General features: G+C 39.5%; 1 protein-coding gene across 1 annotated transcript in view; it reads right to left on the bottom strand.

The window, feature by feature from the left end:
- Positions 1-13732: 13732 nt before the first annotated feature.
- SLC25A32 (solute carrier family 25 member 32) overlaps positions 13733-18361 on the bottom strand; it is a 49292-nt gene continuing 44663 nt past the window's right edge. Inside the window, exon 7 of the mRNA XM_059043139.2 lies at positions 13733-15488. Coding sequence (XP_058899122.1) covers positions 15353-15488 — 136 coding nt within the window. The 3' untranslated portion in view covers positions 13733-15352. The remainder of the gene's footprint in view (positions 15489-18361) is intronic.

Consider the following 18361-nt stretch of genomic DNA (forward strand, 5'->3'; position numbering starts at 1 on the left):
TCAGTGATCACTTCGTTATTAAGTAGTGTATTGTGTAGCCTCCATATGTTTGTACTTTTTACAGATCTTTTCCTGTAATTGATATCTAGTCTCATAGCGTTGTGGTAGGAAAAGATGCTTGATACGATTTCAATTTTCTTAAATTTGCCAAGGCTAGATTTGTGACCCAATATATGATCGATCCTGGAGAATGTTCCATGAGCACTTGAGAAAAATGTGTATTCTGTTGTTTTTGGATGGGATGTCCTATAAATATCAATTAAGACCATCTTGTTTAATGTATCATTTAAAGCTTGTGTTTCCTTATTTATTTTCATTTTGGATGATCTGTCCATTGGTGAAAGTGGGGTGTTAAAGTCCCCTACTATGATTGTGTTACTGTCGATTTCCCCTTTTAAGGCTGTTAGTATTTGCCTTATGTATTGAGGTGCTCCTATGTTGGGTGCATAAATATTTACAATTGTTATATCTTCTTCATGGATCGATCCCTTGATCATTATGTAGTGTCCTTCTTTGTCTCTTGTAATAGTTTTTATTTTAAAGTCTACTTTGTCTGATATGAGAATTGCTACTCCAGCTTTCTTCTGATTTCCTTTTGCATGGCACATCTTTTTCCATCCCCTTACTTTCAGTCTGTATGTGTCCCTAGGTCTGAAGTTGCTCTGTTGTAGACAGCATATATATGGGTCTTGTTTTTGTGTCCATTCAGTCAGTCTGTGTCTTTTAGTGGGAGCATTTAATCCATTTATATTTAAGGTAATTGTCGATTGTATGTTCCTATTACCATTTACTTAATTGTTTTGGGTTTGTTCTTGTAGGTCTTTTCCTTCTCTTGTGTTTCTTGCCTAGAGAAGTTCCTTTAGCATTTGTTGTAAAGCTGGTTTGGTGGTGCTGAACTCTCTCAGCTTTTGCTTGTCTGTAAAGGTTTTAATTTCTCTATCAAATCTGAATGAGATCCTTGCTGGGTAGAGTAATCTTGGTTGTAGGTGTTTCTCCTTCATCACTTTAAATATGTCCTGCCACTCCCTTCTGGCTTGCAGAGTTTCTGCTGAAAGATCAGCTTTTAACCTTATGGGGATTCCCTTGTGTGTTACTTGTTGTTGTTCCCTTGCTGCTTTTAATATGTTTTCTTTGTATTTAATTTTTGATAGTTTGATTGATATGTGTCTTGGTGTGTTTCTCCTTGGATTTATCCTGTATGGGACTGTCTGTGCTTCCTGGACTTGTTTGACTATTTCTTTTCCTACATTAGGGAAGTTTTCAACTATAATCTCTTCAAATATTTTCTCAGTCCCTTTCTTTTTCTCTTCTTCTTCTGGGACCCCTATAATTCGAATGTTGGTGTGTTTAATGTTGTCCCAGAGGTCTCTGAGACTGTCCTCAGTTCTTTTCATTCTTTTTTCTTTCTTCTGCTCTGCAGTAGTTATTTCCACTATTTTATCTTCCAGGTCACTTATCCGTTCTTCTGCCTCAGTTATTCTGCTATTGATCCCATCTAGAGTATTTTTTATTTCATTTATTGTGTTGTTCATCATTGCTTGCTTCCTCTTTAGTTCTTCCAGGTCCTTGTTAAATGTTTCTTGCTTTTTCTCTATTCTATTTCCAAGATTTTGGATCATCTTTACTCTCATATTATTCTGAATTCTTTTTCAGGTAGACTGCCTATTTCCTCTTCATTTGTCAGGTCAGGTGGGTTTTTACCTTGCTCCTTCATGTCCTGTGTGTTTTTCTGTCTTCTCATTTTGCTTATCTTACCGTGTTTGTGGCCTCCTTTTTGCAGGCTGCAGGTTCATAGTTCCCATTGTTTTTGGTGTCTGTCCCCAGTGGCTAAGGTTGGTTCAGTGGGTTGAGTAGGTTTCCTGGTTGAGGGGACTATTGCCTGTGTTCTGGTGGATGAGGCTGGATCTTGTCTTTCTGGTGGGTAGATCCCCATCTGGTGGTGTGTTTTGGGGTGTCTGTAGCCTTATGGTTTTAGGCAGCCTCTCTGCTAATGGATGGGGCTGTGTTCCTGTGTTGCTAGTTGTTTGGCATAGGGTGTCCAGCACTGTAGCTTGCTGGTCGTTGAGTTAAGCTGCATCTTGGTGTTGAGATGGAGGTCTCTGGGAGATTTTTGCCCTTTGATATTACATGGGCTGGGAAGTTTCTTGTGGACCAGTGTCCTGAAGTTGGTTCTTCCACCTCAGAGACACAGCCCTGACGCCTGGCTGGAGCACCAAGAGCCTTTAATCCACACGGCTCCACTTATGCTGTCCGATGTTACCTAGGCTAATGAGCAGGTTCTCTGCACTTTCGTTGCTCTTCAGAGATTTTAGGGGAAACAGCTATCCTCTGACCTCTGGCGTGAGTCCCCGGCCCGTGGTCCCCGGGACTGTTGAGGCTTCATCTGCCGGGGCCCCTTCACAGCCGGCAGCCTCAGTGAGGCCGCCCTCTCCTCGGGCTCCGGGGCAGTTCCGTGATGGCAGAGGGAAGAGAACCGAGCCAGGAATTCCAGCTCTGCGCAAAGGTGGGCTCTGTTCTGGGTGCAGGGGGTGGGACCGCTCTGCCCTGAGGCCTTCTGGAGGGAGGGGTGTGCCAGGGAAGGGAGCCGCCAGGAGCCTGTCATACAATCTTAGCCCCTCATCATGGCCTATAAGATTTGGCTCCTGCTAATGTCTATTGGCCCAGGAACTGTGCTCAGAACTTTACTTGAATTAATTCATTTAATCCTATGAGCTACATACTTTTTAAAAATTTTACATCTTTATTGGAGTATAATTGCTTTACAATGTTGCTTTAGTTTCTGCTGTATAACAAAGTGAATCAGCTATGTGTATACATATATCCCAATATCCCCTCCCTCTAGAGCCTCCCTACCCTCCCTATCCCACCCCTCTAGGTGGTCACAAAGCAACGAGCTGATCTCCCTGTGCTATGCAGCTGCTTCCCACTAGCTATCTGTTTTACATTTGGTAGTGTATATATGTCCATGCCATTCTCTCACTTCGTCCCAGCTTACCCTTCCCCCTCCCCGTGTCCTCAGGTCCATTCTCTACGTCTGTGTCTTTACTCCTGTTTTGCCCCTAGGTTCATCAGAACCATTTTTTTTTTTTTTTTAAGATTCCATATATAGGGCTTCCCTGGTGGCACAGTGGTTGAGGGTCTGCCTGCCGATGCAGGGGACACAGGTTTGTGCCCCGGTCCGGGAGGATCCCACATGCCATGGAGCAGCTGGGCCCGTGGGCCATGGCCGCTGAGCCTGCGCATCCGTAGCCTGTGCTCCATAACGGGAGAAGTCAGAGCAGTGAGAGGCCCGCGTACCAAAAAACAAACAAACAAAAAAAGATTCCATATATATATGTTAGCATATGGTATTTGTTTTCCTCTTTCTGACTCACTTCACTCTGTATGACAGACTCTGGGTCCATCCATCTCACTATAAATAACTCAATTTTGTTTCTTTTTAAGGCTGTAATATTCCATTCCATATATGTGCTACATTTTCTTTATCCATTCATCTGTTGATGGACACTTAGGTTGCTTCCATGTCCTGGCTATTGTAAATAGTGCAGCAGTGAACATTGTGATACATGTCTCTTTTTGAATTATGGTTTTCTTAGGGTATATGCCCAGTAGTGGGATTGCTGGGTCATATAATAGTTCTATTTTTAGTTTTTTAAGGAAACTCCATATTGTTCTCCATAGTGGCTGTATCAATTTACATTCCCACCAACAGTGCAAGAGGGTTCCCTTTTCTCCACACCCTCTCCAGCATTTATTGTTTGTAGATTTTTTGATGATGGCCATATTTTTTTACTTTTTATTTAGTTTTTATTTCAGATAAAATTTATACACAAATGAAATACATAAATATGAAATCACGAATTTGACAAGTTTTGACAAATACACCCACATGACCACATCCCTATAAAGATATAGAACATTTCTGTATCCCAAGAATGTCCCTTCATTTATTTTCCTTCCCTACCAATCACGACTGCCCCACCAAACAACTTTTCTGTTTTTAACCACAGATTTATTTTGCTTATTCTAGAACTTCATACAAGTGGATTATACAGTGACAGCAAAATATTTATGATATCCATGTTGCTCTTTGTATCAGTAGTTCTTTCCTTTTTGTTGATAAGTAGTATTCCATTGTGTATAAACTTACATTTCTTATTCATTTTCCTGTTGATGGAACAGGAAACTTGAATTTGTCCAGTTTTTGTTCCTTATGACCAAGGCTACTATGAGAATTCTTTTTTTTAAAAAAAAAAACATCTTTATTGGAGTATAACTGTTTTACAATAGTGTGTTAGTTTTTCCTTTACAACAAAGTGAATCAGTTATACATATGTTCCCATATCTCTTCCCTCTTGCATCACCCTCTCTCCCATCCTCCCTATCCCACCACTCTAGGTGGTCACAAAGCACAGAGGTGATCTCCCTGTGCTATGTGGCAACTTCCCACTAGCTATCTAATTTACATTTGATAGTGTATATATGTCCCTGCCACTCTCTCACTTCATCACAGCTTACCCATCCGCCTCCCCATATCCTCAAGTCCATGCTCTAGTAAGTCTGTTTTATTCCCGTCCTAGCACTAATCTCTTCACGACATTTTTTTTCCCTTAGAGTCCATATATATGTGTTAATATACGTTATTTGTTTTTCTCTTTCTGACTTACTTCACTCTGTATGACAGACTCCAGGTCCATCCACCTCATTATAAATAACTCAGTTTCATTTCTTTTTATGGCTGAGTAATATTCCATTGTATATATGTGCCACATCTTCTTTATCCATTCATCTGTTGATGGACACTTAGGTTGCTTCCATGTCCTGGCTATCGTAAATACAGCTGCAATGAACATTGTGGTACATGACTCTTTTTGAATTATGGTTTTCTCAGGGTATATGCCCAGTAGTGGGATTGCTGGGTCGTATGGTAGTTCTGTTTGTAGTTTTTTAAGGAACCTCCATACTGTTCTCCATAGTGGCTGTATCAATTTACATTCCCACCAGCAGTGCAAGAGGGTCCCCTTTTCTCCACACCCTCTCCAGCATTTATTGTTTCTAGAGTTTTTGATGATGGCCAATCTGACCGGTGTGAGATGATATCTCATTGTAGTTTTGATTTGCATTTCTCTAATGATTAATGATGTTCAGCATTCTTTCATGTGTTTGTTAGCAGTCTTCTTGTTTGTTGCTATCTTCTTTGGAGAAATGTCTATTTAATTCTTCTGCCCATTTTTGAATTGGGTTGTTTGTTTTTTTGTTATTGAGCTGCATGAGTTGCTTATAAATTTTGGAGATTAATCCTTTGTCAGTTGCTTCATTTGCAACTATTTTCTCCCATTCTGAGGGTTGTCTTTTGGTCTTGTTTATGGTTTCCTTTGCTGTGCAAAAGCTTTTAAGTTTCATTAGGTCTCATTTGTTTGTTTTTGATTTTATTTCCATTTCTCTAGGAGGTGGGTCAAAAAGGATCTTGCTGTGATTTATGTCATAGAGTGTTCTGCCTATGTTTTCCTCTAAGAGTTCTATAGTGTCTGGCATGACATTTAGGTCTTTAATTCATTTTGAGTTTATTTTTCTGTATGGTGTTAGGAAGTGTTCAACTTTCATTCTTTTACATGTAGCTGTCCAGTTTTCCCAGCACCATTTATTGAAGAGGCTGTCTTTTCTCCATTGTATATTCTTGTCTCCCTTGTCAAAGATAAGGTGACCATAGGTGTGTGGGTTTATCTCTGGGCTTTCTACCCTGTACCATTGATCTATATTTGTGTTTTGTGCCAGTACCATACTGTCTTGATTACTATAGTTTTGTAGTATAGTCTGAAGTCAGGAAGCTTGATTCCTCTAGCTCCATTGTCCTTTCTGAAGGTTGCTTTAGGTAATCAGGGTCTTTTGTGTTTCCATACTAGCTCCCTTCAGGCTGTCTTCACATAGCCAACCCTGGTTCTCTCCCTGGGGTCTGATCTCCCACGCCTGAGCCTCAGCTCCCAGCCCCCGCCCACCCCAGCAGGTGAGCAGACAAGTGTCTCAAGCTGGTGAGTGCTGGTTGGCACCAATCCTCTGTGTGGGAATCTCTCCACTTTGCCCTCTGCACCCCTGTTGCTGCGCTCTCATCTGTGGCTCTGAAGCTCCCCACCCCCCATTTCCACCAGTAAGGGGGCTTCCTAGTGTGTGGAAACTTTTTCTCCTTCACAGCTCCCTCCCAGAGGTGCAGGACCCATCTCTATTCCTTTGTCTCTCTTTTTTTCTTTTTTTCTTTTGCCCTACCTATGTACCTGGGGATTTTCTTGCCTTTTTGGAAGTCTGAGGTCTTCTGCCAGCATTCAGTAGGTATTCTGTAGGAGTTGTTCCACATGTAGATGTATTTTTGATGTATTTGTGGGGAGGAAGGTGATCTCTTTGTCTTACTCCTCTGCCATCTTGAAGGTGTCCCGAGCTACATACATTTAATATCCTCACTTGCAGTAGATACTGTTGACCGCCCACCCAGATCCCTTTTACAGGACTGGTGCACCCACAGCCCAGCTGCTGCAGGTGTTGACTAACAGCTCATACCTCCACCTTACTTGGAGGATTGCCCTTGACTGAGGAGAGGCACCCAGCCAGCCCTCCAAGTCCTCCTTCCCACACCACAGGTAGTCAAGGACTGCCTGATATGGGAACATAATAGCCCAGCCCCTCAACTCTAGGCAGGACAACCTCTGTGGTCCATGCATACTGCAGAGTGCCCTGCTGGGTCAGGCTGAGGCTGAACTTCTGAAAACTCTTTTTCCCCTGCCAAATGCTGTTTTCTTTACTCCCTTATAAATTTCTTCTAAGGGCACTTCCTCAATATATACTTGCCCGAGAATTCCCATCTCAGGCCTGGCTCCAGAGGAACTGATTTTACAGATGATGAAACTTGAGACAGAGAAGGGTAAAATGATTTGCCTAAGGTCAAACAGAAAATGGGAAAGCTGAAGTTTGAAGCCAGACAGTCTGGCTCCCAGCCTGTACTCTTCCCCACCAGTGTAATGACTACTTCTCCAACTTCCTTTCTGGCCACCTCCTTTCATAGGTGGCTGGGTTTTTGTTAAATTTGGCTTAAATTTTAAAGAATGAGTTGATACATGGTTTGAACAAAACTTTTACTACTGATGTAAGAGACTGAATTATTCACCTTGGAAGAATAAAGGGACATATTGCTCCTTCTGGCCACAAGGCAGTCCTATAGGGGAACCCCACTATGACCATAAAGTAAGTACTGCTCAACCAGGGGGCAAAACAGAGGCTGATAACCTAGCCCCCCAACCACCCATGACGGTTTTAGGCCATATAAAAGCCACATAAAAGAAGTCGAACCCATCCAAGGATAACTCCTTGGGGGCTAGACTCAGAAGCAGCACACATGTGATCCACCACACTGTCCTCAGAAAGTTGTTCAGATCATATCTCATATCTGAATTAGGCTACCAAATTAATACTGGGAGATTGTGCCCGTGCAAACAGCCAGCTGTGGGAATACCAGCTGGGTTTATGTATGCTTGCAAGTACTCAGTTGGGCACTAAAGAAAATCGGGCCCTGAAATGGCCAAATTGGGGTCCTTTTGACACTCCAAAATAATTTTGAGGGTCAAGTTAAAGCCGGCAGTCTTCTGGATCTGTGCCTGCAACGTTTACCGGAAACAACAGTGGTAATATTTTACTAAAATTAGATTAGCAGGGGAAAATATTTGTAGGGCTAGCTCCATGGATCCTTTGGAGAAACATCCAAGTTGTTAAAAATTTTAGAGAGCTCTATCTTAAGCTATTGTACCTATTTTAATTGGTACGTAGATGCCCCAAAAGGCTTCAAAATTCCAAAATAGCCTCATTGAAAGATTTGTTGTAGAAGGCTAATGAAAGTAATGATATAAAAGGTACCTAAAACTTTAACTACAGTTTCCCTCTATCCTTCTTTGAGTACTCATTCTAGTAATCTTCTGAATTGCCTTTCCACTCTGAAGACACTATTAAATGGTTACCTTTAGAAATGGGACTACATGAGGCTGTAGGCAAGCCTCTTCATATCAAAGGCAAAACTGAGGGTCATAGTTAAACCCAGGGAGGATCCTCAAAATTGTAAGTGGATTCCCCAAATGGGAGGCCACCAGTCTGACTGGTGGAGCCTGATAGGAATTGGAGCCTGATAGGAATTGTTGTTTGGAGGAGGGGCACTTCTCCCCTAAGCTAAATGAGGGAAAGTATAACATTCTAACATAGATGAATGGGTGTGTCAGTCCTTTGATATTGAGGTGGCCCCCAGTTCTTTGAGGGAAAAAAAACTGTCCTTGTTTTACAGGACCAGACGTGTGGATCCACAAATAATCCAAAGCCTACTAATCCTTTTACCACTCCCCAAACCTCCCCTATTTATCATAAGAGGCTTGTAAGTATTGAGGGAAATTGTTTTCTGGCCTTATGGGAACAAAGTTATCCTAGAAGGAACTTGCCTTTCTCCTCCTATGCCTTTGAGATGCAAGTGTTTTACCTGTCTTTTCCAGGACCGCTTATCTCTGCTATGTTTTTAAAATGCAAATTCCAGGAAAGGGGGTAGGTAATTTGGAACTTATCAAGGACAAATAGAAATATTAAGTGTCTTTTCCATAAAAATTAGTAAAAAGTGTTTAGCCATAGACAGGTGACCTTTATTTGTTCCATCTGCCGGAAACCCAATGGGAATCCAACCTCTTTTGTAACTGATCGATTTTATACTGTTGTACCTGATTCAGGACTGAAATTTTGGAATGAGAACTATGAGGTCTCTGTGTGTGTGTGTGTGTTTGTATGTAGCTATATGTGTGTTGCAGATGTGTGGTATTGCCAAAATTAATTTGTAAAAGAGCTCTACTTAATTAGCTAAAAGGAAATTAAGTGTTTACAAAAACACTTGGAAATATAAAAGAAACTGGCCAGAATGAACTTCAGGTTCATGTGATCTGGAAAATATTCAGTATTGAATTAGTATCTGGTATTAAAGTTAGCCTAAGCTTGTTGGTTTGATTAATACGGACACGCCTTTAGAAAAGATGTTGCAGGAAAGAGCGGGGCACGAAAGGATGGTCATGTCCCAGGTCTCGGGCGAGTCCCTGGAATGGCCACCAAGTATGGGTTCTTGGCTTCGCACAGGAAAGAATTCAAGAGCAAGCCATGGTAAAGTGAAAGGTTTATTCAGGGAGCTACACACTCCATAGACACAGTGTGGGCCATCTCAGAAGGCAAGAGGCCATGGGAGAAACACACTCCACAAACAGTGTGGGCATTCTTGGAAGGTGAAAGGCCCCAGGGTACAGGGCTGTCAGTTTTTATAGGGGTGGGTAATTTCATAGGCTAATGAATGGGAGGGATATTCCAGCTATTTTGGGGAAGGGGTGGGGACTTCCAGGAATTGGGCCACTGCCCACTTTTTTGACCTTTTATGGTTGGCCTTGGAACTGTCATGGCACCTGCAGATGTGTCATTTAGCATGCTGATGTGCTACAATGAGCGTATACTGAGGCTCAAGTTGACTCGTCTGCCATCTTGGACCTAGTTGGTTCTAACCAGTTTATGATGCATCCTTGGGCTATGTCATTCTTTTAAAGGTTGTGCCCTGTCCCTTTCCTGTCTGAGTCATCAATATTAAATATAATACTTTTACTGTACCTAGGTTTACTAGAAATCAAATAAGACCTTATTACTGTTAGTTTGTCAGCAAGAAAAATAATGGTATGAAAACTTTTAAGTAAATAAAATAGAGGTAAACGAGATAAGAGCTTTAGGTAAACTCTTTAAGAATAACTGTTTTGGGAATGTCTACTTTAAGGATAATATCTCCAGATTTTGGTAACCTGAAACAAAACTAAGTTAAACTACGAGAATTTCTTCACTATCTGGGTCATTACAAGTAGGATAAAATACTAGAACATTAATTGCTGGGCAGGCCTAAGTTTACCTACTTTTGTCTTATGAGAAACTGAAGATGTTTATTAGATACATGTCTTGTATCACATTGAGGAAAGAAATTCTATAAGAAGGTGTATGTTTCTAGAGGTTATAAAATACGTTCATAATTGTCAATCAGGAAATGCTGGTATGACAGTTTATAATTACTTCTTGGTTTTTGCTAGAGATTAAGACTCTAAGGTTAAGAATTATAAGGGAAACTTTTCAGTATGCAAGGAAAGTAGGATGTGTGTTTTTAGCAAAAAAAGAGGAATGAAAATGTATTTTGTTAAAGGTCATTTTGTCCTAGAGCTGGTTGTTTCTAAATGGATACATAAAGTTGTCAAATGTTTGTGGAAAGGGAACACTGAGAGTTCTGTACATGATCAGGATTGGCTTGGATAAGATTGAACTTAATTAAGAAAGTGAATTTTAAAAGTAAAGTGGTACAAAACCTGAATTTGGTTCTCTAAAAGGACAAAGTTTTCTTAAAATATTGAACTGTTTTTGATAACAGATTGTTAGTTTCTTTGTGTTTAAGTGATCTGTATTTGCCAGTGAGATCTTTTATTGTCACTTTAGTTAAGTGAATGGGTATTGTTTCACAGTGACCTGTGATTCTATTTGACCAAGTGTTGTAAAACTTCTTGATATTTTTGACAAACTTCCCAAAGATAAAATCCTAAATGAAGCTCATCTGACCTCTAGCTAATTTTGAAGTTTTCCAAAGGGTCCCTAGAATACCTCAAAATATTTGTTTTCTCTCCATCTCAGAGGAATATTAAACTAATTAGGCTTATTTTGTATGTTAAATTACATGGGAAGCATTGTCAAATAAGTGATGATAAAACTTCTTAGATTGTATCCTATGGGTAAATGTTACCAACATACACATTCTAGAAATTATATAGAACTCCTCAAATTCTGGTAGGTCCTGGTAAAAATTATATCAGTCTTAATTTTAGTAATTATCTTAAATTGTTGTGTGTCACAGCAGTAACCAAGTTTTCCAATTGCATCATAATCAGGTCTTTAACCTTGACTTTTTAAGTCTTTTGACATTTATAGGCAGTTATCATTGTACTCTTTTTGCAAAATGCTTCATCTTCAAGAAGATCCACAGAAAGTACTTTTTGACATGAACAGATTTCTGATAATTTTCACATCATACTGATGAACTGGGTAAGAAATTAGAATTCTAATAAACTGGATGGCTTTATGTAACAGTTACCAAAAGATTAAGATCAAGGACTAGTCACAAAGGAGTGGATGAACAGTCTATGGTTATAATTTTTGGTTTTTGTCTGAAATATTACTGGGTTTTAATCTGTTTTCCAGATATAAGGAAACCTTTAAAATATACCTCTGTAAGTAGAACTGAAACCTTACCTTTTCTCTCTACCAGATGCCTCCAGAATTTGGAAACTCTTAGGTTCCCAGAAGCTTTATCAGGCATATAAGGAAGGCAACCTCCTAAAAGGTACAGGAACCTCACAGTATTTTGGGGACCTCGAGAAGAGAGGAATTCACCTAAATCCATCACCCAAATCTACAGATATCACAGGTTGAATCTATGACATACCTGTGGTATGGGTTTCCTAGCCCTGAGGTTTTTAAAGTTCAATCTGAGATTCTTTATGAAAAGTTCCAACACACCCAACTTAGAAGTCTATGTAGTCAATTACCCAGGCTTATTTTGCAAACAAATAAGTCTTAATTTGGCTATATTTGGTAGAAATGAGGGTACTTTTAGAGAGAAAAAGATTGTTTCAGTGAATACAGAATTCTAGTTTTGTAAATTGATGTCTGTATTTACTGGCAAAGACTCACTTCCCAGATAACTCCTTGTTAAGTTTAGTCATTAAAAAGACACTGTTTCTGAAGTTTATCACAGTAATTCAACTTTGGAAGAAGATCAAGATGCATCATGACCTGCAACCAGGTTATGCATACTAGAAAAGACATCAGATAAAGGACTCTTTGGCCACTTCGGAAGGGACCTTATCAGACCTCTACAACTGAATGAACTGCAACTCCAATTTCTGACACCTGACTTAGACTAAGACCAGCACTACCAGACCAGGATGAGAATATTACATCAGAAGTAGACAGCTGACCCAAGATGCCAGAGCAGGTCTGTATACTGATTACTTTGACAATTGCTCACACTTTTGCTAATGAACCAAATGTATTTCTTGGGCTCAATCACATGCAAGTTTCAAAAATCAATCCAATTGCTGGGTTTGTGGCCAATTACCAGTACTCCCAGGTTGCCTTGGTGGATTTCTCCTCTCCAAAGCTCTAATTGGATGGTCCTTAGAAATTTTATTTCAAACGAAACTCTAGCACCATGCAAGCTAACATTGCCACCAATATCACTAAGTGAAACCCTCTTACCTGGCCAATTAATGGTGCATGTTCTGAACCTGGCCATAATACTCCTTTATTAGATGTTGAATATTGGGTAGCTCCTAACAAGACCCAATGGATTTACTGAACAAGTTTATGACCTTGGCTCTCCCTAGGTTGGTTAAGAAGATAAAAAACTGGTTTCCCTTGGGCTCAAGGTCACCTATGGCTACTGTGGAAACAGCCCCTGTCAATCTGTAATGTGAGTACTCTGGTTACTATCAGTTTTCCAAATGCCATGATATTTGTTTACTCATCTTATGACCCATGAAGTGTCAGATTTCTGCTCTGAACAATCCTCTTCCCAGTTTAGGGGAAATACTAGGAAAATGATTTTGTTCAGGAGGATTTTGGCTTAAATCTTTGCTAATGATATTGCTACTACTATCAATTTAGTTTGTGGAACTTATAAGTTGATACTTTCCTGCCTTTCATGCTGTGTCACCTACTCATACTAAGATAATGTCTAAATGACTTGAAACTATAGATCACATCTGTAGTTCTATATAAAATAATGGACATACCCCACACACGTGAGGAAAATTGGCTTAAGTCTTACTGGACAACTTAGAATAGAATGTCAGTCCTTGCCAAGCATCCTGCTAGTACAACTCCCCTCTGAAAGGAGAGAATCAGGCCATTAAGACTAGGAATCAAGGGACAGGCAAGCAGCCACCCTGGTTTTGAGGGAACAAATATTTGATCACCTAACACTTTCTACTGAAAGATTATGTCACAATTTTCCCCCATTGATCATTAAAGTTCATATTTTATGGCAAGACAAGAAAAACTTAAACTTTTCTCTGCCCTTTGGTGACCTCTCTCCCCACTACTATGCATTGTGTATCTGCATTATGCATCGGCCAAACCTTCCCCATTGGCAGAAATACCTGCTCAACCATAAAGAGCAACACTCTCCTAGCATCAAAAAGACAACTCCTTAAAAGATAGTATTCCTTCTTGATCTTGTAAGGGGCCACGATGATGCTTAGACTTGGATTGTGTAAACTGTCAATAACACGTCATCTAAATGTATAGCCTTCTGTCTCAACAAACTTCTATAACTGTGCCTTTACTTCACTTCTCAGAGCTTTCTGAGATGCTCTTCCTGAGTTGTAATATCCAAATCTGGCTTGAATAACAGTTTCCATTTCTTAGATTGACTGATTTTGTCAACATCTCATAGTGGCTTGCTTCCTCACTTATGTCAAAATGTTTCAAATACTACCTCCTCAGAGACCTTTCCTGACTCCAACTGTCCTACCTAACATAGCAACACTATTCCCAACTCCTTAGTTTTACTTCCAGCATTTAATATTTGAAATTTCATTATGCATATTTATGTTTTGTCACACACACTAAAATGAAAATTCCCTGAGGGCAGGAATGTTTTGTAGCTCATTTACTGCTATATTCTCAATGCTTGGTAACATACATGGCACAGTGCAGGAAGGAGTGCTGTAACTGTTGATCGAGTGGAATGAATTCTCTTTTCAGAACTCTTGCAGGGCTTGTAGAAATCTTCTTGCATGTTCTTAATCTAGAACTGCAGTTATTTAATGCTCATTCATCCTGCAAGCCTGTATGCTCTCAGAGGACAGGAATTATGGCTTATTAATTTAAAGGTACACAGGAGGCATTCAAATAATGGCACTACCTCTACAACTCCAAATATCAATTGTAACTTGTCTTTCCATACAGGGACTACTATCAGGATTTCATATGAATAATAGTATTATTCAGAAGGAGGAAAATACATCACATTTAATTTATAATGCATTCTTCTGCATGTAATGAGATACAGTAAATACAATTAAGTACTTTACTTTTAAAACAAAGCCATTTTCAAAATATAAAAAATAGACCTCTTTTCAAAGAACCATTTAAATATGGCTTTGAGAGCCACAGTATTTTATTTATAACAAATAGATGGTACTGCAAAAAGCATTCATAGATGTTTACGTAAATAAAAATGTTAGTATAATTCTGGCACCTTTTTGGGGCAGGCCATTATATTTAATTACCGTAACTCAAAAGTAAAATCAATAATGGCCTTTAGTGTAATTTGTATTTAAACCTGAATTTGAGCAACCAATGTAGACTGGTCACTTATTTGGGATCTGGATCTTATTTGGGATCTTATTTCAGATCTGAAATCTGAAGTAGGAAGTTAAAGCTTCTCATTTCCATACAGTTTGTCAACAAACGTACCCCAGTCATTCTAGTATCTATATAAGGTGATCTATTAGCAACACCAGTAAGTGATTTATAGACAAATATGCTAAGTAAGGGCTGACACAGCTGGATCCTAGCTCAGATTTTATAAAAAGACACTAAGTACCTATGCCGAAAAATAATAATGTGATCCAGGATTACATTTTAAATTATGAAAGAGCTTCTGGGAAAAAAAATTAGTGATGGAATGACAACAGATGTCAGGTACTTCTCAAATTAAGAGAAGTACACAACTGCATTCCAAATGAATTAAAACAAAAGCACATTTACAGTGGATTTTTTTCCCCACCAAACTTTCCCGTTTCAAAAATGGTCAGGATTTGGGCAGCAACTTTCCCAGCAAACTCTTGAAACAGCAATGACATCTTTTAAGAAGCCATTTTTTTGCTATTGCACAGAGGTTGATTTTAAAGCCAATACAGACAAACCAGTTCAGAAAAGGAGCAGTATTCAAATCCATTCAGCAAATGCTGCAACTTAGCTTCTACTTGGACAATGAAATGGAGAAAATCTGTGAAACTCTCCATTTGGTGTCAGTTTTACTGTTGTGTTGCTGGCAACCATTTCAGGTAAGGGAAGCCAAGTCCCATATGTATGGGGAAAGCAAAAGCAGAAAAACATTGTGAAGGCTTAGCAGTTCTGTGACTTCTAATGATTATAGACCGAGTTCAATTACGAGCCATGTTGCTGTGCAGTATTCTTCTGAGTTTCATGTCTCAAATACAAAGTAGCACATGGCTGCCTTGGGCAGATGTACTGTAATTATCTTCTTTTACTTTTTCTTTTCTCTAAGGCCAAGTAAAAAATGTGAGACATTTTCATATACCACAAAGGTAATACAGCAGGCTGGAGTCACTCTAATCAAATTGGGGGCAATTCCTTTGTAAAATCCACCGATGCCTTCTTTCCTTTAGAGAGAGAAAAAAAAAGTACATCTATATACATATATACTTAATTTCCTACAGAGCTAGCCTGAAGATATAATCATAACCATCTTTCAAATGCCTTTAAATGTATGAACATGTAGGAGTATTAGCTGATCTAATGTAGGCATTAAACCTCTCATAACTAATAAAAATGCTAGACAACACTAAATATAGCACACAAAAATAAGACTATTTTCTTGATGCCTAGAATTGGAATAAAGCCTTGAAACTTTTCACTTATGTTCTCAATATATATATTTACTAAAGTGAACCGAATTTAAACATTTAAATACTCTGTGCTGGCCTTTTAGAATTAAAAAGAAACGTGGGGATGTATACCTATAACAATTTAAACATTCCCACACTAAAGACTTGCATCTCTTCCATACATGGAAACAAGTGTTTGCAAAAGTTCTGCTACCAGTAGCAGATGTGGGGCCTTTTTTTCTTTTCTTTTCCTTTTAAAATTGGAGTATAATTCCTTTAGAATGTTGTTAGTTTCTGCTATACAATGAAGTGAATCAGCTATATGCATACATATATCCCCTCCCTCTTGGACTTCCCACCCATCTACATCATCACAGAGCAAGGAGCTGAGCTCCCATGAGCTATATAGCAGGTTCCCATTAGCTAGCTATTTTACACATGGTAGTGTATTTATGTCAAACCTAACTTCCCAATTCATTCCATCCTCCCCTTCCCCGCCACCATGTCCACATGTCTGTTCTCTACATCTTGTCTCTATTCCTGCCCTGGAAATAGGTTCATCTATGATTCCACATGCATGCATTAATATATGATATTTGTTTTTCTTTGACTTACTTTACTCTGTATGACAGACTCTAGGTCCATCTACATCTCTACAAATGACCCAGTTTTGTTCCTTTTTATGGCTGAGTAATATTCCATAGTATATATGTACCACATCATCTTTATCCATTCATCTGTCCATGGACATGTAGGTTGTTTCCATGAGCTGGCTATTTACAAATAGTGCTACAATGAACATTGGGTTATATGTGCCTTTTTGCATTGTGGTTTTCTCAGGTTATATGCCCAGTAGTAGAACTGCTGGGTCATAGGGTAGTTCTATTTTTAATTTTTTAAGGAACCTCCATACTTTTCTTCACAGTGGCTGTATCAATTCACATTCCCACCAACAGTGCAAGAGGGTTCCCTTTTCTCCACATCCTCTACAGCATTTATTGTTTATAGATTTTTTGATGATGGCTATTCTGACTGGTGTGAGGTGATACCTCACTGTAGCTTTGATTTGCATTTCTCTAATTAGTGATGTTGAGCAGCTTTTCATGTGCCTCTTGGCCATCTGTATGTCTTCTTTGGTGATCTATTTAGGTCTTCTGCCCATTTTTTGATTGGGTTTTTTGTTTTTTTGATATTGAGCTGCATGAGCTGTTTATATATTTTGGAGACTAATCCTCTGTCAGTTGTTTCGTTTGCAAATATTTTCTCCCATTCTGAGGGTTGTCTTTTCGTCTTGTTTATGGTTTCCTTTGCTGTGCAAAAGTTTTAAGTTTCATTAGGTCCCAGTTGCTTATTTTGTTTCTATTTTCATTACTCTAGGTGGTGGGTCATAAAAGATCTTGCTGTGATTTATGTCAAAGAGTGTTTTTCCTATGTTTTCCTCTAAGAGTTTTATAATGTCTGGTCTTACATTTCGGTCTCTAATCCATTTTGAGTTTATTTTTGTGTGTGGCATTAGGGAGTGCTCTAATTTCATTCTTTTACAGGTAGCTGTCCAGTTTTCCCAGCACCACTGACTGAAGAGGCTGTCTTTTCTCCATTGTATATTCTTGCTTCCTTTGTCATAGATTAGGTGACCATAGGTGTGTGGGTTTATCTCTGGGCTTTCTATCCTGTTCCATTGATCTATATTTCTGTTTTTGTGCCAGTACCATACTGTCTTGATTACTGTAGCTTTGTAGTGTAGTCTGAGGTCCAGGAGCCTGATTCCTCCGGCTCCATTTTTCTTTCTCAAGATTGCTTTGGCTATTAGGGGTCTTTTGTGTTTCAATACAAACTGTAAAACTTTGTGTTCTAATTCTGTGAAAAATGCCATTGGTAGTTTGATAGGGATGGATTGCACTGAATTTGTAGATTGCTTTGGGTAGTATAGTCATTTTCACAATGTTGATTTTTCCAATCCAAGAACATGGTATATCTCTCCATCTGTTTGTATCATCTTTGATTTCTTTCATTAATGTCTTTTTATTTTTAAGACTATTTGGAATTTATTCTCTTAAATAAGAACAGTAACATTTGTTAAAAAAAATTAAAAGTACAACACCTTAGTTTCACAGTAACGGAAAAACAGTTACACAATTAAATAAAAACTCACAGAGAAACACACCAAAACTCACAACGGCACAGGTTAAAAACAAAGGTAAACGCAAGGCTTCATGGCAGGAAGCCTGGAGGTGGACAGGCGCACCATTCATGGCACAGCTCTAGCATCTGTACCACGCCTGCCACCCTCCACCCCAAGCTTAACGGACCAGGAAAAGTGGGGTGCAGAATCCCTTAATTCACTGGTCAGGCCTTCAAGGCCATGCTGAGTCCCCTTTCTGGAGAGACTAAAGATTCCACTGTCCTACAGACATAGTAAACACCAAGAAACAGCAGGAAGCTGTGGCAACAGACCTGGGTGGGAGGAGGGGGCAAACACAGGCCTGAAAGCAAAGCGGTCCCCTGGGGTTCCTGAGCAAGAGCCCTGCTCCCCTGGTTTGTCTAAGTCACGTTTCTGGGGTTGGGAGTGTGCACTGCTCACTTTCTGAGACACTTGCCCCTGTGGTCCCCACCTCCCCCCAGGGTGCCTGGCTACTCTGCTCTCTCCA

This window comes from Kogia breviceps, chromosome 17, assembly GCF_026419965.1.
Source record: "Kogia breviceps isolate mKogBre1 chromosome 17, mKogBre1 haplotype 1, whole genome shotgun sequence".
NCBI lineage: Eukaryota > Metazoa > Chordata > Mammalia > Artiodactyla > Physeteridae > Kogia > Kogia breviceps.